The sequence below is a fragment of the Megalops cyprinoides genome, chromosome 6 (assembly GCF_013368585.1).
Source record: "Megalops cyprinoides isolate fMegCyp1 chromosome 6, fMegCyp1.pri, whole genome shotgun sequence".
Lineage (NCBI taxonomy): Eukaryota > Metazoa > Chordata > Actinopteri > Elopiformes > Megalopidae > Megalops > Megalops cyprinoides.
The window spans coordinates 34,101,477-34,129,445 of NC_050588.1; the positions used below are offsets into that span (position 1 = coordinate 34,101,477).

General features: G+C 46.6%; 1 protein-coding gene across 4 annotated transcripts; it reads right to left on the minus strand.

The window, feature by feature from the left end:
- Window positions 1-50: 50 nt before the first annotated feature.
- On the minus strand, window positions 51-27,962 carry elmo2 (engulfment and cell motility 2). 4 transcript variants are annotated; one of them, XM_036530942.1, is made up of 23 exons: window positions 27,893-27,962; window positions 25,208-25,284; window positions 18,732-18,866; window positions 18,466-18,506; window positions 16,860-16,932; window positions 16,212-16,262; window positions 15,529-15,698; window positions 14,940-15,039; window positions 11,622-11,767; window positions 10,401-10,479; window positions 8,918-8,953; window positions 8,162-8,212; window positions 7,339-7,461; window positions 6,674-6,793; window positions 6,040-6,144; window positions 5,761-5,869; window positions 5,448-5,584; window positions 5,065-5,228; window positions 4,757-4,869; window positions 3,904-4,011; window positions 3,674-3,756; window positions 3,392-3,469; window positions 51-2,962 (listed from the first exon to the last, which is right to left on the minus strand). In XM_036530942.1, the coding sequence occupies exons 3-23, from the start codon at window positions 18,807-18,809 to the stop codon at window positions 2,762-2,764; spliced, it is 2,166 nt and encodes a 721-aa protein (XP_036386835.1). In that variant the 5' UTR covers window positions 18,810-18,866; window positions 25,208-25,284; window positions 27,893-27,962; the 3' UTR covers window positions 51-2,761. The 4 variants fall into 4 exon arrangements, with proteins under 4 accessions (XP_036386835.1, XP_036386834.1, XP_036386837.1 ...); XM_036530941.1 differs by having other exon boundaries at window positions 11,616-11,767; XM_036530944.1 differs by lacking the exon at window positions 8,918-8,953.
- Between the last annotated feature and the right edge of the window lie 7 nt (window positions 27,963-27,969).

Genomic DNA, 27,969 nt, shown 5'->3' on the forward strand with positions numbered 1-27,969 from the left:
ACAAACTCATTACAATTGATTCAGTAAGGCAACACAAAATATACAGATATGATTTATATATGCATATTTATACATATTTAAAAATGTTTTATTTCTTTATTAACAACAGGTCATTCACTATTATCACTAGCGTTAACAAGATTATGGTTACTCAAGTCTGAATAAGTCATGTAAAATGGTACCAAGACTTTACAGATGTGCCCCCTCCTGTTGGCAGTCTATATCAAACATCTGTCAGTATCCATTTCAGTAATTTAACTGAAATTAGCAGGACATTCAGCTGTCCTGAGCAATATCTCACATAACCTCAGATTGTTTTCAGAGGATTATTTAGATGCACTGAGAAACTTCAAATGACATCATCATATACCAAGACAAAAATGTGATTAAAGGAATCTGTCCACTTTCAGTGAGGCGAACAGCTGAGACAATACCAGAAGAACTTATGCACCAAGTTGTCGTTCTTATGTAACTTGCATTGCTTGGGGTGATACATGACATTGTACTGAAAAGTACATTTGTACTGAAAAGTCATACTGTTCATGGGGTTATTCAGGTGCAAGTACCAAGTACAAAGATACAATTGTACTGTTCCACCCCAACTTCAAAGCAAAAACCTTCTTTGTACAAGTCTGGTTTCCTAACCGCTACCCTGATTTCATGGATGTGACAAATGAACAATCATATATGAGGCTGCCACCATGCGGACCATGTCTGGGAAAGGACATAAGGATACAAGCAGATAAGCAGATGAATGCCTACGACTAGTCCATAAGCAGGAGTTATTCCCTGTCCATCCTGAGGGGAGGGGCACTTGCCTCTCCCAGCACAGTGCCTTAAATCACTCATGTTCTATGTCCCACTCCTCCAGAGTGCACCCACTCTGCTTCACAACAAAATCTATACCCCCCCCCTCGTTGTAACATCATGGGTACTGGGGGGTCCACCAAAACATCTACAGCAAAAATAAGCTTACACGAAACAAGGAAAGCGTCATAATATGCCATTTCAGCATCTTTTCACTTATTTGGCGCATGCCAAACATGCTATGATGTGCAGGAATGCCCCGATGCAGGAAGGGAAATGTTTTTTGTGTGTACAATGAAAGTAACATTCATTGGCTGACAAGTTTCAACACACAACTGAAACAAGTGAAATTAAGAGCAAAACTCAAAAGCACCCCTCTGAAAGACAAATATGGTTAGAGACAAAAACAATTCACTTTTTTTTTTGGCACTTACAACACCCCCGTTCTTTAAACACTGCAACACAGTTGCAGTAAACACAGTTTACTTACACCATTTTAAATAAAGCAAAAATGCCTTGATACTACTGGTGGATGACCCCCAACCCCACCTCAGCACAGTGGAAACCAGAAAACGAAGATGAGATCAGACAACCAGTTACAACTGAGGGATATGTTTCCTGCACATATACAGCACCAAACACATACTGTAAAGGACACTTATTTCATGCATTCTGATTTAGACAAAAGATAAAAGCTGAGAGCCATCTCCACAAAGGCAATGAATCTAATTTTTTTATTTATCAAAACAGCTGGTGCATTGAGGAGGAGGTGCATTTTCTCACTTGTGGGCCAAGTAAAAATGTCATCAGGGCACACTCCCATGTTCCACATCTTTTTCTTGTATTTATACCTCAGTAGGTAAACCTGCTCAGCTGCTGAATGGGGTTCATGCTGGGATGTTAACTACCATGGCACCCGTGGAAATCTTAGCTGCAATATGGAAAGCTGCTACAGGATATACCGTATACCCTTGGTTGACTGCCTCAGACTGACTACATTTTGTGGAGGTGCAAAATGTCAACATAGTACAAGTTCCTATCGTATAGTGTCTCAGTATACCCTCACCAGGAAAGGCTACACTGCAGGTAACTGCTTTCAAATGGAAAGAGGACAGCTAACCAGTTGTTTGCCTTTAAAGCGATTACACAGGACTAAAAAACAAATGATTAAGCATGTTACTGACTGACTGCCAAGTCCAAGAGCTCGAAAAAGAAGAGGAAAAGATGGTGTTCCTGTTCCTGTTCTCATCAGTCCACACCTCCCATTTTGGACAGATATCAGGTAGTTGCTGGAAATCTGTCTTCTTGGTATCCCTTCTCAGAGCTCGCATAGATTTCACATAATCAATTACAAAAATAGAATCTATTCTGAATAACAAACATCAATGAATATTAGTAGTGAAAGATGCAAGAGGAAAGGAGATTGAAGCCATCCTAGGAAAGACCCAGCCCCTACAGTACTGCTCCACACAAACAGGTGGCGCTATTGAGGCAACAGCTTTGCCCAAACACTGAACGCTCTGATAGAGCCTTGTTAAACTTGCTTAAAATCAACACTAGACATGTTTTGATTCAACAGTTGAAAGAGTCTATAGAGATGGCCTACACAAAGCTTAAAACCATGTAAAAAAGGAAATACAGGGATGTATTTTGAGAATATGTGCATATTATCAAGACAGTTTTGCATTTTGGCAATACTCTTTAATTAGTGTTAATTCCTATCCTTACGTACCCTGCCCTCAAACCACCAGTGGGCATTTTCACTCCTCACTTTTTATGGGAAGAGGAGTTTTGTGTAGGGGCTGAGTCAGTCTCCCCGACCCCTGTCCCATTCCCTTTATTTCTGTTTCACTCCACCCCCCCAGCCCATGGCTACACAACACCCTCCCCACTTGAACCTCCAATCCTTTATAGCCACCCCCACCCACCCGCACCACAACCCCCGACACCCTCTTCAGCCATAGTTGTAGGTGAAGTTGTATGTGCTGGGCTCCTTGGGAACAGGGGGCGGGGCTTCGGGTATGGTGATGTTCTCCAGGTCCAGGAGGCGGAGCTTCATCTCCATGCTGATGAGGGTGTCAAGGTCACTGCGCGTGAGGTCACTGCCCATCTCCCTCCCGAGCAGTGCACACAACCCATCCGTCCAGATACAGTACTGCCCGCCACACAACCACCACACAGGGGGAAAGAAAAATCAGCAACCTCCAATCAAATAACACACACTGACATGCCCTATTTTCACCTTTACTGACTTACATTACATTATTGTCATTCGGCAGGGTGATTTACATAGGTTACAACTGTTACATGTTATCCGTTTATACAGCTGGATATTTACTGAGGTCTAGTATGTTGCCCAAGGGTACAGCAGCAGTGCCCCCATGGGAAATCGAACTAGCACCTTTTTTTTTTTTTTTTATGAGCCCTACTCCTTGCCACCTGCTATACTACCGCCCCATGTAAATGTAACTACCTAACCCTTATTATCTGCAGCCATACTCAATACAAACGTGCCTGTCTCATTACTATGGATGAGTATTAACATGTTACATAAAGTACTCTGCCATTCTCTGCAGCTTCTCACCTCATACTTGTTAGGGGCAACAAAGTTGAGGGCCTCATCAGGGTCGTACAGAATGGAAAAGGCCAGCTCAAGGACCTCCTGCCAACAGGGAACACATATTACACACCGTCACCATGAAACACATTCAACACGAGTACATACTCATAAAAGCCATTACATAACAGTTTACAAAGCTGGAATTGTTTAAAATGCAAAAAAAAAAGGCTAGTCATTTTGTCAGTCTCAGGCCAGATCTGCTTTGAACATACACCACCCTAGTCTGCTTTGCTGGCAGGATGTTACCTTGTTCTGCTTCAGTGCACTCTTCTCTTTCATGTGGGGACACTCCTTCCCCGTCACCACAGACTTGATGTCAGACACTGGGACTACGGGGGTACAGGAGACACGGGTCACAAAGACCGATTCCTCTACAGAATTTGTTTTCAAGCCACAACACTTCTGCCGCACAAACCCCTGATTATTTGCGGTGCGTGCTTGTTGTGACCCCGCCCCTCTAAGGTCAGGTGACTCACTCTTGTCGGTGAGCAGCTCAAAGGGCACTTCCCCCTGTGGAGGCTCATCCAGGTCTCCATAGTGCAGCACCTTGTGGTTGAGTGACAGGCGGCAGAACCAGAATTTATCTGAGGCAGAGAGAGGTAGACAAACAAGGCAATGATGAGGTTAGGAAATTTAGTGAGCCCAGTTATCAGAAAAATGTGCAGTGAAACGTAATCACACCTTTTCACAGAGGAATCATGGTTTTGTAAAATCGAGATGTTTGACATTCATTACATTACACTACATTTAGCAAACGCTCTTATCCAGGGCAATTTACGCAGGTTACAATTTTTACATGTTATGCATTTATACAGCTGGATATTTACGCTGAGGCAGTTGTAAATGGACTGCATTTATATAGCAAATGGTAAATGGACTGCATTTATGTAGCGCTTTTCTACTCATTTGAGTACTCAAAGCACTTTACAGTTATATGCCTCACATCTACCTACCAGTGGCAGAGGCTGCTATATAGGCTTACCAACTGGCCACTGGGAGCTGTTGGGGGTTCAGTGTCTTGCTCAAGGACACTTCGACACTCTGCCAGGATGAGCCAGATTCAAACCAGGGACCTTCCAATCCCCAGTCGACTGCTCTACCTCCTGAGCCACTGTCGCCCCAGTTGTGGGTTAAGTACCTTGCCCAAGGGTACAATCAGCAGTGCTTTAGCGGGGAATCAAACCAGCAGCCTTTTGGTTTCAAGTCCTGCTCCTTACCGCTATGCTACGCTGCCACATTCTGAAGTGTTCAGCGAACACCTGTACCACATGCAGGCTCTGAAAGGAGCGTTCTCTCTCCCTGTGACCGCGCCGTGTCGGGGGGCCTCACCTTGCCTGCGGCGGTTCCCCATCTTGCGGAAGCAGCTCCCCTCACACAGCCGGTTGAGGCGCTGCTGCTTGATCAGCTCCAGGATTTCAGGCTGGATCCTCTCACGGAGCTCACTGACAGACAAACAAGCATAATAAGCAAGCGTATACTTCCAACACTCAGTATCTCACTCACACACAAACAAGGGATAATAAGCGCACATACACTTCAACGCTCAGTATCTCATTGACAGATATAAAAGGATGTAATAGTACATTATTGGCATTTAGCAGACGCTCTTATCCAGAACGACTGACTGTGGGACTCACATGATGGGCGGGGACTGGAAGTCGTCCTGGCTCATCCTCTCGGACTGACGCAGTCGCAGGATCTCGGCGTAGCTCAGCCCGCGCAGCTTGCTCTTCAGCTGGTCCAGCGAGGACGGCTTCATGGCCAGGGCCCGGGTGATCTGCTCCCGCACCACCTGCATCACCTGCCGGGGGAGAGACGGGGGTGGGGGGTTCACACACACCTCACACCGACACCGTGCGTTCGAGACGGGCCATCACACGGGCCGTCACGGAGCGTGCCCTTTTATTACTCACACCAGCCCTCATTCGCTGAGGAGACTGTACGAAACGTAAAATGAATGCAACGAATGTAATGAGACCATGACGTTTAGCCTCCCGCTGCGCGGGAAACCCGCGCCGACCTTGTTGAAGTCCTCGGCCGTGGCCCTCATCTCCTTCCAGGTCTTGTTGAGCAGCTGAATGCAGACGCAGAAGAATTCCTCCCAGGCGCGGTCGTGTGTGAAGAACATGGGGTGGTAGTCGTTGCAGCCTTCATTGGCTAGGCAGGGGATGAACACAGCCATTAACACTCAACGTCTCATAAAGGCAGCACAACCGCTAAGACCGTGTTACATTCTTTATAGTCCAGAGCACAAACAGTGTGTATATCCAGCACGCAGTGCCACAGCTGGACCAGGGGTGCTGCCCTGTTTGGGCAGCAGGGGGCGCACTCACGCAGTTCTCCCACTTGCAGGATCTCGCACAGCATGCGGGTGAGCTCGATAGCGCAGCGCCCAAAGGGACACTCGTGTTTGTCCTCACGACTGCTGTTCTCAAGGACGATCTGAAAGAGAACAGAACTCCTCAGCTGCACAGCTTCTTCCAATCCAAATGCAGCGAACTTGCAGTACAATCCACGTTTCCATCAGTCTTTCCTAAGCCATTCTACAGAAGCAACGTCTAATGAAGCAAAGCTGCATTTTCTGCCGAGACAGACACGATCTCCACTCTCACCCTGGTGTAGGTGTCTTGGTGCAGCTTGGCCAGATACAGCATGTTGTCCAGGGCCAGCATACCGGGGGGCGTCTGTGTGAAGTCCATGGCAGGGTTCACATGGTTCTGTAGAGACAACAGAACCATCACACTCCCATACAAAAAGCTGTCTCAGCTGAGCTGCAATGAAATCTCTTAAAGCGACACAAGCAAACTGAGCAATTAAATCTCTTCAGGTGAGCCAAATACTGAGCAAACACATGCCAAATGTGAGATTACACTGTCTAGTTCTTACGAACTCAAGGTCTCATTACATTACCGTTATTTAACAGACGCTCTTATCCAGAGCCACTTACAAAGGTGAACATTTTTACATATTATCCATTTATACAGCTGGATATTTACTGCAGCGATTCTGGATTAAGTACCTTGCCCAAGGGTGTAACGGCAGTGGTCTAGTGGGGAATCAAACCAGCGGCCTTTCGATCACGAGCCCAACTCATTACCACCACACCACACTGCCAAACTACATTCATTACAATACCATGTCCACAGAGCAATGTGCATCTGTGGCATACAAAGCACGTGAGGATGCAATCCTAAAGACAGTGGGCTCTCAGCTTCCACTGGGCTGACACAGCGACGCCTCGCTTACAGTAAAGCCCAGCATCTTGTAGTCCTTGGTGTACATGGCCTTGCGTTTCTCTGTGCCGACCGGGTCGTTCTCCCCATCGAAGGCAATCCTGCGCAGCTCAAAGATAATGTCCCTCTGAGCCTGGGAGAGACAGAGGACAGGAGCCATGACACACACGCTTAACCGACACGCACGCTTAACTGACACGCACGCTTAACTGACACGCACGCTTAACTGACACGCACGCTTAACTGACACGCACGCTTAACTGACACGCACGCTTAACTGACACACACGCTTAACTGACACACGACACATGCTGAACTGACACACACGCTTAACTGACACGCACGCTTAACTGACACGCACGCTTAACTGACACACACGCTTAACTGACACACACGCTTAACTGACACACACGCTTAACTGACACACGACACATGCTGAACTGACACACACGCTTAACTGACACGCACGCTTAACTGACACGCACGCTTAACTGACACGCACGCTTAACTGACACACATGCTTAACTGACACACGACACATGCTGAACTGACACACACGCTTAACTGACACACACGCTTAACTGACACACACGCTTAACTGACACGCACGCTTAACTGACACACGACACATGCTGAACTGACATTCTTGCCAGGCTACGGAAGAGGAAACACGCCCACCTGGTCACTGGGATCCATCTTGGTCATCATGCGCTCCTCCAGGAGGTTAAAGGTCAACACCTGGAGCACGTACAGCTGGTGCGCCATCTCAGCTTTGATTGGCCGGTTGCCGCGAATAATGTGCTGAGGGACCGAAGGACAGGTCTGATGTTAACTCATGTGAATGGGGAACAGCCACAGCTGTTATTCCATAGGTCAAAATCTAAGGTTGCCAAAGGCTGCCTACCTTTCAGTTACAGATGAATTACAGCTTATATTTCATATTTTGACTTATTCAGACACATAGTCTTCATCCAGAAAACATTACACTTTAATGTGAAACTGCTTTAGAGAGTAACACAGGGGCACTGTTAACATTTTGCTTGGTACTTGTTGTACTTGTTGGGATATTGCCATTTTGGGATGTCTGATATACAGCTGAATTTAAATATTTAAACATAAATATGCACACTCAGACACACACAAATCAAATACGCATTATGAGATCTCCAGCAGCTGATGTGAACGTTTCACCCAAAAAGAATTTGTTCAACTATCCCTACACAGAAATGTAAATTTGGCAACAATGATAGTACAAATCACATTAAGATTTGAACACGAAATAAATCTACATTTTCATTACCGAGAGTATGAGTTTTATAAAAAGCAGATGGCTACTTTAGCTATCTCAGTGCAAACACCCCTTTAACATCATTTGTAATGTAATGTCCCACACCGCTAAGTCGCACAGGTGCAATGTCCAAAATAATGAAGTACTCAGGTCTTTGCATATTTTATCCACAGGCTGGTTAAACCAGGTGCAGGCAGGCCAGCAGGCACTCACATTGAGGATGATGGATCTCAGATGTTTCTGCGCCAGGGTGCTCGCCATCTCCTGCAAAGAGGAGACAAACACACACAGTGATCATGGCAAACGACTGCTGAAAGAAAGACTAGGGACGGTTCTTATTCAGTGCACCTGCATGTACAGTACAAATAAGAACTGGGCACTTCAAAAGGATACAGGTATGGTCAACCCGCACAGAGGGAATGTCAAGAAAACCAAAACCAAAACCAATACAGACCACACAACAGTGAAGGAGGTCGTGGTGGGCCTTGCTCTGGATTTAAGACGAAATATGGCCCAATATCTTACTCACAGGACACCAAGGCCCAGATTTATTCAAACCACAATGCACTTTGTCCTTAACTTTGATGTAAGGGATTTTAATAGTATTACTTCTATAATTTCTTCAAACTACAAAACTCATTTCGGCAACTGAAGGCTTCAAAATGTAGCGTGAGAACTGAAAAAGACCACTGAAATTCCTTACTCACAAACGAAGGACGGAGTGAACTGTGGTCGAAAAAAACATCTTGGCCTCACTCACCTCATCTGTAGCAAAAAAAAAAAAAAAAACCACAGCCCCAACAAGCCCTGCGATGAACCGGACCAGCAATGCACCGCTCCTACCACAAGAGGGCAGTCACAGCAGACGGCCACACAAGCACAGACGTCGTAATGCCACTCTGTGAGAGAGAGAGCGGTGCAGAATGGGGGGGGGGGTGGGGGGTGGGGGGTCTGAGAATGTGTACTCACAGTGAGCCGCAGGTCCAGAGGGTTAGTATGCTCCTCCTGAGGGGTGTGTGTTGGGGAGCGGGGATGCAGGCATGTGACAGCAATGGAAACAGAGAGTGCACACTTACACACAGGCGTGACAACGGCCGGATGACATGCAACAGCACAGGGCAAAGTGACAGCACTCAGCAGCCAGGAGGCAGATGGACCCGTGTGAAACCCAGGGCTCCCCGAGCGGCCAGGTGAAACAGCAGCTGTGAGGTGGCTTGCAGAGGTCATGAGACATGGACAGCCGCAATTACTGTTGACCAAAGTCCCACCTGATTAATGATGTGTGACTGTGTGCATTTGCCTATGGTTGCCATCAGTAGGCATTAGTGTTATACACATTCTGAAACTTGTTAATGACATGCAGGCTAAGTCAGGAATTTTTGTACCTTCTCCGCATGCTTATTGTGTTATTGATCAAGATTGTAGGTAGTAATGCTGTGTTCTCTAAATCCTGTCATCATATTTGAGGAAAACTAATAGTTTACCACCATATAATAAAATGATGCCTAGTAACCATGATACAAATGAGGGAATTCCTCCGACACATGTTCAACTGACAAATGTTTGACATTTCGGCTTGCAACAGGAATGTGACAACATACTGATCTGGTTCGTTTTGCTGTCAGTCAATTGTCAGGAGTCAAATAATGTCTGGATGTTAAGGTATTTTCTGATTTGAACTGATTAAATCTTGACTTTTTTTAACAGTTATTCAATATTAATTTGTACTTCTGTAATGGAGTAGGCAACAAAATCCCCCTCGAGATTCCGCTGCAAGGATCTGAATCCTGCTCACATTAGTTTAATGTGGACAACAAACCGCGGCGCCGAGCACTTAGCGAGCAGGCAATTAAGGTGTACGATCCACAGGAGAAGCCTCCACGGCGGGGAATCGGACTGCTAGACAGCCGAACCGAAATCCACACGGACTGACTGTTCGCCGTTCCGAGAAGTAGCCTTTCCCTGCTGGATCCATTACGCTTTTCATAGACGGCGCATTGGAGAGGAACCAGCGACTGTGGGTGAGTAATGAAATGCAAAATATACAGCGCTGGTAGGATAGGGGAGGTGCCGGCGCTGACGCCGCACACACAAAACGGCAATCCGCAGCTTTACCATGCAGTCTGCCAGGAGGGCTCCGGTCGGGCCTCTAATTCCACGTTTCCTTTTCTATATTGTTTGGACACTCGTGTAATTGCCTGTCTGGAGAATCCAATACGGAGAGGAGAGAGAAGGAAGGAGGAGGAGGAGGAGGAAGACCTGACCGAAACGCTGCAGGAGGAGGAGGAGAACTGTCCTGTCCAGAGCGAGTCCCTGTTCATGAGTCAGGCAAGGCATGCTGAAGCACCCAGCACATTCACAGGGAAGACCACAGCAGGAACCGGAGTGGTTAGAGAGCGAGGTGTGTGTATGTGTGTGTGTGTCTGGACGGGGGTGTGGCGCGGGCACTAACCTGCCTCCGATCCTCAGGCGCTTTGAGGAACAGGGCATTGATGAGAGCGATGGCGTAAGTCTGGATCTCCTGATTGGATCTGAATGGCACAACAGGACAACAGAAACTGTTAGAAGTATCTAGCTCTCGCTATTCTCATTCTTTCCCTGCCATTTTGGTTGTTAGTCTGTCCCTGAGAGCTCTCTCTTATTATTTAGCTATGCACAAAAAAAGTCTACAGTCTACATTTATTAAAGGCAAGCCGTCTTTTAAAACCTACTCTGTCATGAAATGGCAGGTAATGTCTTATTTGCATTACTTAGGGTCAAGTCTAAAGGATCTATCTGTTACACTGACCCCCTCATCCCTGTAATGGGGATGAGTGCAGTGCTTACTTACTGAGCTCTGCTTCAGCGCCATTCACTAAGGATGAGTTCACTAGAGGCCCCCCAGAGTATTTCACCTCAACCCTGGTGGACTTCACACATCTGGACTAACATTTACCCATACAAGCTTTCCTTTGGCCAAGAGATTGAGTTTCAAACTACTCCTTTCATGCGAAGCAAGTTAACTACGCCCCCTTGTTGTGGGCTTTTTAGAACAACATGTTTGCGTGCCTTCAGAGGCGCACACACACACACACACACACACACACACACACCTGTAACCCTGGTCGTAGTGTGGTGTAGTGTGCTGTTGTGTCATATGTCCATTTATCATAAGGAACCTTAGTTTATTCAGAATTCCTTACAACCGATGATGTTTTCCAAGTAAACAGCTTCACAACAGAGGCTTTTGCAGTGAACCGTCACAAATTACAGGAAACCAACCCAAAACCCTAGCAGATTTCCCAAGATGCAATAAAAAAAAAAACCCAGGAAAAAAAAAACAGCCACAGAAGTTCTCCAGGGTGATGTCCTGACTGGGAAATTCTCAGCACAACACTCCCCCAGCATGGGTAAAACAACCGCGAAATAATCCGGGGAACCCAGGGAAACTCATCCGACGCGAGCGGCACTTCCGCCCCACGCCCATTCGCCCCATAAAGCTGCCGCGCGTACGCGTTCACTTCTACGCACACTTCTACGCCTAAGCGAACTGCAGCGCACACACCGACGCTACCCGAAGCGGGGCTAGCCGCGCAGCTGCCTGAGACCCGCGCGTACGTGTGCGCGCGCGCGAGCGAGCGAGCGAGCGAGCGAGCGTGGGCGTGCTGGTGCGTGGGTGTGTGCTCACACTTGCAGGTGTGCGATGAGCTGTCCCACGGTGATCTCCTGCGCCACCCGGTGGTAGAGGCTGTGGCTGTTGAGCACCATGCTCTCCAGGATGGCCAGCGACCGCTGCAGGATGGACACGTCCACCATGGGCTGGTTGACGTAGCCGGCGATCTGAGGGAAGCGGGGGAAGACCGGGTCAGACATCAGCCACATGCTTCAACGACGCTCTTTTCTTGGCTCTTTTCATAGGTTTGAAGATACATTACAATAATGTAATGGCGGAAATGTAGCATAGTGGTTAGGAGAAGGGCTTGTCACCAAAAAGTGGTTCGATTCCCCACTGGGGCACTGCTGCTGTACCCTTGGGCAAAGTACTTAACCCACAACTGCCTCATTAAAAATGGGTAAAATTTGAAGTCACTCTGAATAAGTAACGTAATGTAACATATAACGTCAATTGTAGTAGACGAACACAAATAAGTAGACCACCTCTGTCAGAGTTTGCATCCACTCCACAGGGGACGTAATACTCGTTAAGGCACCTGCACAGTGGAGGAGCTTAAAGCATAGCATAGTGGTAAGGAGCAGGGCTTGTAACCAAAAGGTCACTGGCTCGATTCCCTGCTGGGGCACTCCTGCTGTACCCTTGGGCGAGGTGCTTTACCGTCAATTGCCTCAGTATTCAGCTGTATAAATGGATAACATGTAAAAACTGTGACCTACGTAAGTGGCTCTGGATAAGAGGGTCTGCTAAATGGCAATAATGTAATGGAACAATGTAACATTACATTCATTCACCAGACACTCTTATCCAGAGAGACTTCCAGCACAAGAGAACAGAAGTGCATCCATTCAAGTTGAATGAGCAATAGTGTCAGACCAGGCTAAGAACACTCACAGCCCAGTGAGTATGAGCACAACACACAATACTCATAGACTCTATTGTAGTCACACAATATTGTATTGTGAGCATGTACTGTAGTGTGAGGTAAAAAAAAATTGATCCTGCTATCCATCCCCGCACATCCATACTACAAATTAAAAAAAAAAAAAACACTGCAATTCAAACATGCTCCCTCGCTTTACCTGTGTAGGAAGAATGCTGGAGAGGAGGGTTCTGTTTAGTCATTGCTATTCTGCATGTGGGTGTACTACGACAGGTTCTTATCTAGTGTCAACAAATTGTCAGCTGAACATGCATCTTCACCACAGGACCCAGGACCCAGGAGGAGCTGCTGCACAGGTCAATAACGGGGCGGCAGTGTAGCATGCTGGGGAGGAGCAGGCCTCCTAGCCTAAAGGTCATTGGTTCAATTCCCCACTGTGGCACTGCTGCTTGTCCCCACTTGGGCAAGGTACTCAATCCAGAATTGCCTCAGTAAATATCCAGCTATATAAATGGATGGCATGTAAAAACTGTAACATATGTAAGTCGCTCTGGATAAGAGCGTCTGCTAAATGACATTAGTGAAACTCCCATTTCAGACGTCCACACAGAGGTGCAAAGACAGCCACAATGGTCCCACAACACAGTGAAAGCAGGGCCATCATTCACTCACACCCAATACAAACTCACTACCACAGACATCAAAAAGAAAACTAACCTCTGCCATTCTCATTGGAAATTAAAATCAATGCCTTTTCACCTAGCCTAATTCAAGGCAGAGATTGTACTGTATCAAATCTGTTGTATCAAACTTCGTAAAGCTGAGAAAAATCTTTTAATGTGTTAAACAATGTATTACTTCAAAAATGAAGAACAGGGGCTCTGATCATTTATACAGCAACGGTGCTTTAATCTGCACAGTCTTCCACTACGAAATGCACAAAAGCAGATTGAATGTGTAGTAATCTTATTGATCCTGACTGATCAGTTATGGAATGTGAAATACAAAAGGTTCTTCTGCGTAATACCCTAATGATAGATTAATGGTTTGCTTTCGTGCCACATACTCAAAGGCTGGTAGCGTGGGGTGGGGCGTCAGAGGGACTGACGGAGTGGAATGTGGCATCATCAGGTTTTCCTCCGATACTCGAGTCGGGACCATGGCACTCAGGCGAGAGCAGAAAGCGTCGGCGAGAGCCAGATTCCGAGGGCCCGAGGCCAGCGCCGGGGTTGCTACGCAACGGCAGCTCGCTCTCTGACAGTTCCGCCAAGGCGATGGGAGGTCAGAGGCCGTGCAGTGGCTGGCTTGGTAATCCCCTGTCACTGGGAGGGAGCGTAGCTTTCCCACAAAACTAGGGGGGAACAAGCAGCCACAGAGACCAGAGTTCAGCTCTGAGCGCTGCTCCCATGGAGGAATTCTAATGACTTGAGATAGAGGCTTGTGTCATTGGGACCGCCACCGCCAGTGAGCACTGCAGGATGCACACGTCCGCCGTGGACTGATTCACACAGTGACTTGACTCGGTAATCCCCCGGCACCGCGAGTGCAGCTTTCACACAAAACTGGAGTTAACAAGCAGCCACACGAATCAGAGTTCAGCCGATCCGTTTCCTGTGCAGGAATTCTACAGGAGCAATTCGTGTCAGGACATACACTGTCTCCATCTATGTATTCCACACACTGCACGCATGGTAGTATATTTGGCTTCCTGTGTCGAGTCAGGTTAACTTGCGGTAGGGCTTGAACGGTGTTATTCGCACACTCGCTCATCTAGGAGTGCGGTTAGCCTGGTCTGACAATGTTGCTTGTTCATCTTGAATTGATACACTACTGTTCTTTTGTACTGGAAGTCGCTCTGGATAAGTGCGTCTGCTAAATGAATGTAGTGTAATGTAATATGTGTACCTTTCTACTATGCAGAGCCCATTCCACCCATTTTCATGCAAACTGGAGGCAAGGATAAGCGTGATATGTAAAAGGGCTGTTATTACTAGGCACTTCTCCCCTCAGACAGTATGTGTGAAATGTGTCAAACACATGCACCACTATGCAAAACTCTGTACTGTGATGTTGTTACAGCCCCCTTTTCATTGGGTACCATTTTTTCTTACAGTGTATCTACAAAGTGAATGCAGTCCTATCCACACACAACAGAACCACATGAAAAATGCTAGGTGGATTTTCATTTGACATTTGTCTGAGGTCCAATCCATTACTGACCAGAACAATAATGAACATGTCTATTGCTCCTGACATGTTACAATATTCGTTTATTCTTTGCACTGGAGAAGAAATGGATTTCAGGTACAACGGCTTCAAGCCCAAGAGTCAATAATGACCAGCCTCAAACAATGTTGGACAACTGTAATTACTCCCTGGAGCTCTGGACTGACACATGGAGCTCGGGGTGATTGGATATGAGGGAGAAAAATGGGCTCTTTATGGAGGTCTCTCACCTGCTTGATGAAGGACAGCGAGATGAGGTCCCAGGACACGATGCCGTGGTCCATGAGCTCCAGGAAAGCAGTGAGAGTGAACGCCAGCATCTCCCCGAAGCTGCGGGTACAAACGGAGCCGTGAGGAGGCGCATCCTCGCTGAACGGAACAGCATGAGGGTGTGCACACACTTTCTGTGCCTTTCTGCTATGAGTGTGGCTCTGTTGGGGGCTCAGGGAGTTGTGGGAGATGTGTGAGGGCGTGTGTGTATGAACAGTGTGCAGATGTGTGAGGGGGTGTGTATCTCTAACAGTGGTTATGAACAGTGTGGAGATGTGTGAGGTGGTACGGATCTCTGACAGTGTGTATGAACGGTGTGCAGATGTGTGAGGGGGTGTGTGCATGAACAGTGTGCAGATGTGTGAGAGGATGTGTATCTCTAACAATGCGTCACAGTGGGGCAGCAGTGTAGCATAGTGGTACGGAGCAGGGCTCAGAACCGAAAGGTTTACATTTTGGAAAGAACCTCGCCCTTACCCTAGGGCCAGAACAGTGAGAACAGTGTGAGAACAGTGTGTGTCATGTGCCTCAGTACTGTGCGGTACTCACTGCGTGCCACTCTCCACCAGCCGCGCCAGGGTCCCGATGCCCTCCATGTTAATGAACTCGGTGGCGAAGGTGGGGTCGGCGGACAGCTTGGCCAGCTCCTTCAGGGCCTCCAGCCGGGCGTCGATCCCGTGGGACTGGATCCTCTCCAGGAGTTGCCGGGCGGCGCGGGTCTGCGGGGAGCATCGCAGGGTCACAGGGTCAAAGGGTCGCAGGGTCACAGGGTCAAAGGGTCATGCTCGTTACATTACATTACTGTCATCCAGCAGATGCTCTTGATCCAGAGTGATATATACAGATTACAATTTTTACATGTTATCCATTTATACAGCTGGATATTTACTGAGGTAATTCTGGGTGAACTACCTTGCCCAAGGGAACAACAGCAGTGCCCCGGCAGGGAAATTAACCTGCAACCTTTCAGTTACAAGCCCTGCTCCTCACTGCTACACTACACTGCATGTAGAGCTCACTGAGGAGACACTCGTGTTGCTACCTGCCCTATAGCCATATCCACATACATGAGTGTCACCTGTTCTACCTGTTCCTGTTCCAAATGGCCATTTTCCAACTTCTTATAATAGTGAAAAATAACTTAAGTGCTTCCCAAGGACACTGTATCACCATTCATATGGTAGTAATGAACATGTCCCCTCGGAATAGACTACAGAATGGTAGTGGCTTACTGGAGAAATGGCCAGGCGGAGAATGGTCCCATTCTTGATTTCGCCACGAGTCTGAAACACAAGCACAGAGAAAGTAACACGTTACATAACATTACATTCATTTAGCAGATAAGAGCAAGACATTCTTACCCAGAGCGACGTCCAGCACAAATGAACAGAAGTGTATCCATTCAAGTTGAATGAGTAACATTGTCAGACCAGGCTAACAACATTCTAGGGAAGTGTGAGCGTGATCGTAAGACTATTCAAGCCCTACCACAAATTAACTAGTGCAACCTGACTAGACAAGAGAAGCAGTGTATGCAATACAAACATGGAAACAGTGTGTCTTCTGACATGAAGTGCTCGTGTAGAATTTCTACACAGAAGTCAGATCAGCTGAACTCTGATCTGTGTTGCTGCTTGTTAACTTGCCTGATAACTAAACAGTCTAGTAACCAAGGGAAGCCAAGTGCATACACTACCATACATCAGTCACTAGGTCAAAGAATCCACCAGTATGTACACCGTGCCAGGAAACACACTGACCACACACTTAGACGGGACTTCTGCTGACCCTCCCCAAATGGCTGCAGCGTAAAGGAGCACTTCAACCCTCCACCTGCACCTGACCCCGGGGGCCGGGCCACACAGAGGGCTGTCACTCACCTGCTCTGTTATGTAGAGCTGAGGACCGTCGGCGTAGCGTAGGGCGAACTGCTCCGAGCCAGACAGAGACCAGCTGGGGAGACGGGGGGGGCAACACGCACACACACACTCTTAAAACCAGTTGACAGAAACACCTGCAACCTTTTACAATGGGCAGTGTGAGCAGTGTACATGTCATTGCATTCCATTACATTCATTTAGCAGATGCTCTTATCCAGAGCAGACTTCCAGCACTAAAGAATACAAGCGCATCCATTCCAAGTTGAATGAGCAGCAATGTCAGACCAGGCTAACCAGTGAGTGTGAGCACGACACCACTCAAGCCCCACCACAAAGTTAACTTGTGTAACCTGACTAGACACGGGAAGCCAAGTATACTACCATGCATCACAGTCACTAGATCACAGAATCCAAAACACGTCCAAAGCACAATGCACTTTGCCGCTCGGCTTCTGCAGGCACGGCATCCACTCAACACATAGAGAAGGGGCAATGTTGGCCGTGTTCAGCAGGCCCTGCATTGACTCCACCCCTTCACATCTCGGCGGAGAGGCCTCTGCTTTCAGCGCACACCTACACTTCACTTCCCCATTCACAGCGCTCTCCACACCCAGTCACATTATATAGAGCTTCCAAACGCTAGCCCGTAACATCACTCTCCAGGGCACAGACGGAGAGGGAAGTACGAAGCTGGAGGAAAACGCAGGAGGTGTTGGCGCGCGAGAGCGCAGTCGGGTGCGAGGAGAGGCGTGGGCGGAAGCAAAAGTGGAGAAGAGACGGAGATGGGAAAGCAGCCTGAGAAAGTCTGGCCATCGCCAGGGAGAAATAAACGATACAGATAGCATGAGCGGGAGGGAGGAGGAGAAGGAGGGAGGGAGAGAAGGAACACAATGTTTAGTGAAGGATGGTGGATGGAGGGAGTGGAGTTTGGGGGGGGGGGGGGGGGTGGTAGAGACAGGGAGTGCTGTGTAATTGGGATGATTACATAACCAGCAATCCCTTCCAGAAAGGAGCCTGGCTCCCATCTGTGAGCTATTAACCCTCCTTTATTAGTGCATTAGTTTAGAAGAAAGGCAGGGGGAGTGAGGAAGAAGGGGCCCTGTTACAGCGCACTGTTCCTCACTGCACACAAATCATGAGAAAAGAGCCTTCTGCTACGCTCTTACTGGAAACGTCTGAACTGGTACAGCGTGCAACGTTTTCCTCAATTTCCCACTGTTACCAAATAAAGTGGCCAAGACAAACCCACCAGATACAATTGCTTGTGATTACTAATAAAAACAACACAAACAGAGCCGAGTAATTGCGAACCCAATTATCTGAATATAAAGGGGGGGGCCTAGCCTTCTCTGTAGCTCCCAGCTCATTACTGCAGGCTTGCCGCACGGCCTCTGCCAGCTAAACCCCCCCCCCCACCCCGCCGTCTGGATGAGCCTCTTATGTAAGCCAACACAAATGTAAAAAAAAAAAAAAAATCACATCACATAAAACTCAGCCAATGGCGGCTAACAAAACTACCCAGCCATACGTTTACCGGGCCCCCCACCAGCGCCAGGGCTGGACCGGGCCGAAAACGTCCATCTGCAAAGGACAGAAGGTTGCTTACCCATCACAAACCTCCCTGATGATGGAGGACAGGGGCTTCTTCTGTGAACGAGAAAAGCAGAAAAGACGAGCTGAGCTTCAACCTTTTGCTTGGTGTTGCGTTCACTCACAAGCTCCCATGCAAGTTTTTGCTTTTTTTCCTTCATCAATTTTCTCAGGTGTTTGTGACAGTTAGAGTGAGGGGAAAAAGTGTATTTTTGTACATTTCCCCTCACTCTAAGAACATGAACCCTGGGAGAGAGTGGGCCTCGGAACGCAGGCGCTGACCTGGTCGATCTCGATCAGCTGGGCGTTGGCGCCGGGCCACTCGATGGCCACTTTGACGATGTCAGAGGGTGGAGGCATGGCTGCTCTTCTCTGGCCACACTGCGGGAGAGATCAGGACACGTCCGAAACCCCCTCCTGAGCAACGAACAGAGGGATTCCACATGGTCACGGTACAGAAATGCAGATAAATGATTCCGTTAACGTATCATAGTGGTAAGGAGCAGAGCTTATAACTAAAACGTTGCTGGTTTGATTCCCCGCTGGGGCACTGTTGCTGTAACCTTGGGCAAGGTTCTAAACCCACAATTGCCTCATTAAATATCCAGCTGTATAAATGGGTAAAGTTTAAAATTTTAACCTAGGTAAGTCACTCTGGATGAGTAATGTAATGTAATGTAATATTTAACGTCAATTGTAGTAGACAAACACTTTCCAGAATATGTAGATCTGACCACCTCTGTCAGAGTATGCATCCACTGCACAGGGGATGTAACACTCTTTAAGGCACCTGCACAGTGGAGGAGCCTAAAGATGAAACACTGGGGTACGAGGTGCTCCTGAGATCTACAGAACAGGTGGAGCCTAACACAGGTACACACCTGCCAGTCCTGCACTGAGGTCTTTCAGCCATAAAACACTGTGTGAAGTAGCCTGTGCATCAGTCTGTGTAGGGGGAACCTTCATCCCAAACCCACATGCAGCCTAGCTGCTGCTGGGATTAGGGCTACTCCCACACCTCAGACAAAACTAAACCAAAAGTGTAGGCGTATCTTTTGTTGTGCTCGGAGTCGCCACGCACTGCTGACGTCACTGTACTGCAAGGCAGCCCCCCCCCAGGTGATAAAAGTGGGCCCTTCCACTAAAACAAGGAGGGAGAAAGATGTACTGTCAAAGATGTATTTGTATGCTGGAGGAATCGACAAGACTTTTGGCTATTGTATACTGGGATACAATCCGTTTTGAGTATTGTAAATCACTTTGGGTAAAAGCGCCTGCCAAATGAATAAATGTAAATGTAAATGTAAGTATTACCGCACATTCAGAACGAGACCATTCATGGTGGAATGACGACTCATAGTGGGGCCTGAACACAGATACACATCGTTTGGGTACTTGTGAAGTTACTGTGGTAGAAAACAGCAGCCCAACTGTATCTCTCCTACCTTCCCACATATGAACACTCTTGGGATGTTGGCCAAAATGCTGTCATTCCCCACCGCACCCCACCCCACCGCCATTTCCTTTTTTTAATCCATCTAAAAATTAAAAGGAGAACCTGAAGATGATGACACAGCCTGTACAGCCTCCCAAGGCTGTGAGCCGAGAAGACCGTGCTGGCCCAGTTAGTGAGAGCAGTCCCATCCGTCAGACTGGCGAGTCACCTGTTCGAGTATGTCCCATTTTTCTTTTCGTTTCAGCTTTTTTTGGCATTTGCACCACCACCACTACACATAGTTTAGGCCTTTTCCCTCTACAGTCAGCCTACCGGTGTCAACTTCCACAGGCTATACTGAGACAGGGTTCTACCAGTGAGGGAACAGGGCTGTAACTGGCAAACATACCTCTGCCCAACAGCCCATTTATGACTTAAAGGAACTCCAGCTTATCGAACAACAGCATTAACCCACGGCGAAGAACATTCTTCCCTTTAGAAGTAAATTTGCACAGAATCACCACTAAGCCCTAAAACGGGTCGCACAGCAATGAGAGCGCAGACTATTCTCTTACCACACTGCAGACTTTTTTTTTTTTTTTTTTTATTGTAGCTATTGGCAACAGCCCAAGACAGAGGAATTTAAAAGCCATGGAGACACCTGCGGAAGAGGCTGGCCTATCGACATGCTTTCCATTGCTGCGGAGAGCTTGCGGTAGAGGGCGGAGCTCCATTTCCTCCTCTGGGAAGAAACCAGTGCCCACGTTCTCTCACCATCATTACACGGCCATTTGCTCCCACCCTTCCCTTGTGCCAGTTTATGCCTCAGCTCACTACAGGGGGCTTTTAAAGAGCCGTGCTAACTGAGACTGAGGCCAGCGCCTGCTAACGGCAGTTATGTACACGATGCAAACGTCTTAAATGCAAAACAACCTAAATATACATAGGGGCTAAATATACATAGGAGCCTAAATATATATTGGGGCAGCAGTGTGGCATAGTGGTAATGCGCAGAACTCGTAACTAGGTTGCGGGTTCAGTTCCCTGCTGGAGTATTGCCGTCGTACCCTTGGGCAAGGTAGGGAACCCAAAAATTGCATCAGGTACAACTAAAGGGAAAACAATATGGGAGGAAACCTAACGCCATATACTGGGGATAGCTGTTATTGCGCTAAAAATAGCTATGCGATATATTGCGATGGCTATACCGCCCAGCGCTAGTACAATACATGATGAAATAATTTGATTCATGTGAATTGGTTTGGATTGTCAATGTGTGAACTGTGGCCATGGAAGCTACAATACAGTCAATGTCCTTCTCTCAATCTGTACATACAAAAAAGTCATTTAATTCATGTTAATCATTTTTAAATGTGTGCACGATATCAGCCACTGTGAGGGCTACAATGCTGTGGTGTAGCTACCGTTTGATCATAAACTTTCCCAGTCTGCAAGTGCTGTCTGGACAGATGCCCTGCGAGTTCACGGCTGTTCTCTGTCTTTCACTCTCCACGATGCTCTCCCTGCCTTGTAAAATCTTGACGGAGCAGACATCTGAATGCCCAATTTCTCAGCCACATCTCTTTTGTTGGTCACAAGGAGATTATTGTAAGACCCAGAGTTGGCGTTTCTCCACTGGCAGAAAGCAGCTCTCTTTTTTTTTTCCTGCGATGTCAACTGGCATTCAGGGCCTCAGCCAAACTGCATAATGTTTTTCTCAAACTATTTAACATGATATGTTCACAGATTTAACAGCAGATACAAGACAATGTATTCGAATTCTAAATGGGGTTTATCGCTTAGGAGCCATTGGTCTCAGAAGAGTATCAAACTACATACTGAAAGTGAGCCTATGACTCTTATAAAGAGACTTTTACGTTTAGAAAAAGGACATTAAATGGCATTATTAGAGAAATGATTCTATACCTGTTTTATTCACTGTGTGGCTGTGTGGTTGGCTCCTATATTGGCAATTCCTACGAACTGAAGTCAGTGTAATTGAAATCTTTTGTATACACTCCTCTGAGACTCCACGCACGGACGCACATGAATACGCACACACACGCACGCACACAGCCACCACTTCCACAAAGAGCCGGGCTGAAACAGCCCCCGTCGCAGGCTAGAGTGCCGATTCCTCTTACAGGCGCTCAGAACGCAACACCCACACGAGAGCCCTTGCACCTGTACGTAGGACTGAGGTGCTGCTACAGCACTCAGCCTCTCTGTAGTGAGACAGAATCGCTGGCCCTGCATTTCCCATTGCATTATTTTAATACAGGGCCCATTTGCAACCTTTTGTTGCTTTCTGCATTTACAGAAGCAGACAAATCTTTGGCATCGCCACAGCACTGGACATCTTGGCGAGGCAGGATACAGGTTCCACAATAAGGCGCAGTTAGCTGCGGTCCAACCCCCAAGGCGTTAGCCTAATGGTGGGGTGGGGGTGGGGGTGGCGAGGGGGTGTGCGATATCCCAAAAGCAGGTTTGTTTTGGGAAACGTCTGTACTCTCACTTCTGCCAAATGAACAATGTCTGGAAGTGGCCCAACAGACAAAACGAGAACAGCCCTGCTCCCAGAATTCCCTCTGTCTCCGGGGGCTCCAGTTTGGCTGGGCCTCCAATCTGGCCTTGTCCACAGCCGGGCTCTGGATCTCCTGGCTTTGTTCAGCAGTGTTTTTTGTTGTTTCTCTTTTTGAGAAGCAGCCTTCACACTGGACACGCTTTCTGAGTAGACAGGTCAAGCAAAACGTAAGACTGCAAAGTTGACATTATAACACACCTTGAGTTTATTGAATGGTTTACTTCTTTCAACAAGGTGATGGAAAGTCAAACCCTGTCCCTAATTTTTACACTGCAACAATTTTTAACTGAACATAAGTAACTGGCAATTACCGATTTTCACTTGTAATGCTTTCAAAGTTTCTTAGGAATGCTTCTCATGACAAACAACTCAATCCCACTGGTTCAACTGTGTGTACTGTGTCTACACTGCTGCCTTGTAACAACATTCACATGAGTCAACAATTTCCGGTCTGAAAGATTCCAAAGCCCACTTGTACTGGGACAAAGCAAATACCAGTACTGAATCCAAGACATAATACAAAGAGTCTGACTCTGCTTTGAGGAAAGAGGGGGAAAAAAATCAGTAAAATAAAACTAAGAGCACATGCTTGTGTAGTGTTGATAGTTATATGAATACAGTACACCAGAGAGAGGGGGACAGACACAGGAAGCACAGCTGTTCTCCACAATACCAGACACATGTCATGGGCTGTCAGAAATCATTTCAGGACCTTCCTCACTCGTTAAATGTCAATGACACGGAGATCCCTGAACAAAAATGAACCAAGCAAAGCGGTCTACAACAGCACTGCAACAAAATTACCTTAACATCTTTTATGAGGGCACCTCAAACACGTTTGTGAGTGCTACATGAAACTTTAACTAAAAACAATCCCTTTTGTTCCGCCTTCCCCACCCAGAAATCACTTGACGGTTTGCAAGGGGCAAAGTGCTCATGATGGGAGAACAATGGCAATATGTACTGGAACACAGCAGGCCAATGTGGGAGACATGGGTGGTTAATTAAGAGAAGGAAGTTCGGCCACGACAGATGGACCGTGTGACAATGCTGCCATTGTTTGGGTGCAACTGAGGGGACTTTTATATGCGCCACAACAGCCTAAGCCCTTTGAAAAGGGGACCTCAAGATGACAGTGCACACAGCGGCTTAAATCACTTGCGTTTAGACATCTAATTAAATTCTTCCTTTGCTACACAAACAGCAGCCTGAGCTTTATGAGTTCGGTCTCACGATAGCAATAATTGGGGCGATTCGATTCATTTGGACGGTGGGATCCTTTTAACGGGACTTGACACGATCTGCTCCTCCACAGAGCAAGTGGGAGGGAAAAATGTGCTTCACTGAGATGAGCCTGGTCAACAGTATCAGCATGTAACCTGGCATTCCTTGCAGTTTTATGGAATTATATTCACCGGAGCAGCAATGAAACAAGCTTTCATTTCACATCTAAAAGCAGAGAGATCTGTAACATTAAGCACACAAAACCCATGTCAACGGAGGGTTCCTGGAAACTGGCAGCAGGCACAATAAAGCCCACTGAATGAAAAGAACAGCATGTATTTGCTTTGCTTTTCCCCAAAGTATGTGGGAATGCCACATCCTCTACAAGCAACAGCATTTGAATTCTGCCCGCAAATCTCTTGCATTATGACAAATAGAAAAGAAAGTACAAAACTAATCATATTTGCAATCACTCATAGTGCTAATGTCACATGATTGGCGAGGCATGTGGGAAAAATCATGAGGCTTGTTATTAATGGTTGGAAGCGAAAAGAATGTAAAACAGATGGATGGAGTTAACACAACAAGACACTTCCTCTCTCTTTGGTCTGAAGGGCCCTCCTGGGTTCAATAACTCACCTAAAATCCAACAACTTGCTGGGGGAAAACCCAAAGTACAGCCACAGTTAAAGAAAGAAAGTGTGAAATGCAGAAGAAGTTGAAAACGGTGACCCATATATGCAAAGAATATAATTAAATCCAGGGAAAAAAAAAAAACTGTGAGGCCTCAACCTCAGCCCCGAGATCCAGCAGCTGACCGACTCCCTTGCTATTTGTGAACGACCCGGTGGGAAAAGCCGCAGGGAACCGCAGAGCAGTCAGGGCCTGCGGTGAGCATGCAGGAAAATAGGGGCCGGAAATACAGAATCGAAGCTTGTGTGACTGAGCAATGAGCAGTAAAAACGAGGATTGGAAACAGATGCCTCCTAGGCCCCGGAGAGAATCGTGCTTACTTCAGCAGGCCTCCCCTCTTCCATAACAAAGAAGGTGCAGCCTGCATACTCATTGTGTCGGAGCACAGAGCTCAGCTCCTGCCCCTGACCATCTCACTACATTAGATTATTGGCATTTAGCAGGCGCTCTTATCCAGAGGGACTTGCGTAGGTCATTTTTACATGTCATCCACTCATACAGCTGGATATTTACTGAGGCAATCCTGGGTTAAGTACCTTGCCCATGGGTACAGCAGCACTGCCCTAGTGGGGAGCTGAACCAGCAACCTTTCAGTTATGAGTCTTGCTTCCTACCACTGTTCTACACAGCTGCCTCATCTTAAAATGAATATTTATGCTATATTTGCTTTACTGGCAGACCGAAAGAGGTCAAACTATTGGGAAAAAGTCAGACTAACAGAGGATAAGATGGCTTCTATCACCTTTAGTCTAACTGAGCCTTGGTTGTTTTGGGTATACTGGTATATGCTTTGCCAGCTTTCTGAAGAGTCTTACGTCTCACCTGACAGTGGAGTGTTGAATGGGCACCTCACCCGTGGCTCTCTGTGGCTCAAAACTCACACCATACCATCAGCAAACCTGTAAAGACACACAAATCATAACACACTGTCTCCCAGACGATGAAAATTCAAAATGACAATATTTCTTTAAAAAATGTAAAATAAACAATATAAAAACCGCACACCTGGTACCTGTAACTGGAATTTGCCTAACTTTCTCTGAAGACCTAGCACTTCCTTTAGGTTATGTTGCTTTAAATTCTTGAAAACCATCTATTTTACAATCTTCGGTGAATAAATTGTAGCCAAAAAGTGGAGGACAACCCACTGTAGAACTTAAAATGTTGAAAACAATACAGATTCATATACAGCACTGTCACATTTCATCTCTGAAGTGCTATCTGGATGGCGCTGCACTAAATGAAAATGGTTTTAACTTATTTAAATTCAGTCCCGACACCCCTGAAAGACTGGAGGTACACCCAGCACATCAGCAACATCACCGGCAGCCTCACCAAGCACCAGCGTGTGGGCTCCCAGATCAAAGATGTTGCTGTGGAGCCCAGTTACTCTGGCAACCAATGACCTACCTAGACTGTAAACAGATTGCTGCACGGTACACTACTGCCGCAGAAAGAGCTAAGCTTGATACACTCCACTCAAATAGGTGGTAAATGTGTTCTCACAGTTAGGTAAGACGGAGAGTTAAAACATGTCTGGGTCTCTGTGTCCTTTATCAGGGCTAATGCGTAGCTATGTGCTATTAACAAGGGACACGGACGTGATAAAAGCTTTCCCACTGAATGTACATAATACAGTTTCTTCAAAGCATATTTTCAATGATCATCAACAGGTTCCCTCTTAAGAGCACAGCCACTGCATTGCTGTCATTGGTTTGTTTCGTTTAATTTTTTAAATTTCATTTTAATTATTTTATAGCCTGTATTAAACACTGCGCTTACCAAAGGTCAGAGAAACCCAGCTACCGGTATTTTTCTAGCAAGTTACTAATTTACGATTTATTTAAGTCTGTACATAGTAATTGGATGCAAATATGACCTACCTTCGCATAGGAACGTTAGGTTTAATACATCAAATGCGACAATTTCACAGTTATGTAGTACAGCTGACCACCTAGGGCACACATTTAGCTGAAGTACGTCGTCAAGGAATCACTGAAGGCCTGGCGCACCATAACCATCAGAAACTACACATGCCACCTACATAGCCGGTAAACTAATCTCACCCGTTCTAGTTAGTTAGTATAGCCTTTTAAGTTTCTTAACCTGTCGGTATCATTTTCAATAGAACGACCAGTATCCAATCACGCAGATCCATCGTTGTTACAAAATGTCTACACCACACCATTACTGCAGTTGCATGTGAAAGACGAAAGACGTTTCACTTGTTTGATTTTGATCAGACGGTGGGGTGTTTTTACATCGAAGATGAACTTGCAGCCAGCAGGCTGCCTGTTCGCTCAGATAAAACTACCCCCGCAGCTGACATCAAGATATTTTAAACATCCATTCATTCACTATGCAAAAATTCCCGTGCAGCAAAAGCGAAATCACCGCTAGCCAGCCAGCTTGCAGATATCCTGACAATATACCGAGACAGATTCCTACAGCACTGGTTTGCTAGCCAGCTACAATATTAGGAGATACCATAGTTTGTAGGAAAGCCATACAGCTAGCCAGGCATCACAGCCGCCAATTAGCAGTAGCTAGGGAGCTTTTCCTCAAGGGGACTGCATTGACAACATAAAGCAGTCATATTTCAGGGATACGGACAACTGTTTGATTACACGATTTCTAGCTAGAAAATTAAAAGGCTAGCAAACGAAACTAAGGTGACTAGCTAATCGTACGTTAGCTAATTACATACAGCTTCCCATGTATTGGTGTAGCGGGTGGGTAAGATTACGAGATAACATTATGGTTAAGAGCAGTTCGTAAGAAAATACTGGGTGAGTAGCCTAGAAAGATAGCAAGCCAGCAAACTAAACTAACCAGCAAAAAGATCTGGCAAAAATTCCCTCCAACCATGGATATGTCTAGCTAGGTACTGGAGGGAAAATGGAAAATCAGAAGGCATTCAACAGATTGCAGATATATAATCTATAGTAACGTTACAGTGAGCTACCGCCAGCTATGTTAGTGATTTTCGAAAATTAGATTACACCAGCCAACTGAGCGTCATCAGCTAGTTAGCTAAACTAGCTAACTACCCAAATTCTCAGCGTGCTTTGATCGGCAGCTAGCTAACAGTACGAGCATTCACACCGCAGCCGGCTATCTAATGTTAGGATATTTAGGTGGCTGGCGGACAATATTTTTTATCTAGGTAGTTAAGATTATCTTGCCGGAATATACTCCCAACCACAGGACCGACCACGTCAGACAGACTAGCTAGCTAGCAAATGTTAACATACCCATAAATCAAAATTGAACTCAGGAGCCTGCTAGCAAGCTAACACTGGCAACTGCTATTGGAGGCGACAGTTACACGCCGCTAATGTTAATAGCTGAGCTGGTAAACGCGTTTTGTATTGTTACCAGCTAAAGGGATTGGGCCATTTTTCTAGCAACATAACGTTTTCGTCTCAACGACCAGGCTAGGTATAACTAAGAAAAATCATCTGAAACACGGACTGAACCACAAAAATGTTTTTCGCACACACTTACCCCCATTTGCTGTGATCATTACATTGGCAATTTCGTTGTGCCCTCTATGCTGTGGATAACTTGCGGCGAGATGAGAC

What these genes read in the sequence shown, in the direction of transcription:
- elmo2 (XM_036530941.1), bottom strand. Translation starts at nt 18,809, where the DNA reads ATGCCTCCACCCTCTGACATCGTCAAAGTGGCCATCGAGTGGCCCGGC. An exon ending in CGCCTGAGGATCGGAGGCAG is followed by an intron (nt 8,954 to 10,400) that starts GTTAGTGCCCGC and finishes CACACCCCTCAG; the next exon opens with GAGGAGCATACTAACCCTCT. An exon ending in TGAGATCCATCATCCTCAAT is followed by an intron (nt 7,462 to 8,161) that starts GTGAGTGCCTGC and finishes TCGGTCCCTCAG; the next exon opens with CACATTATTCGCGGCAACCG.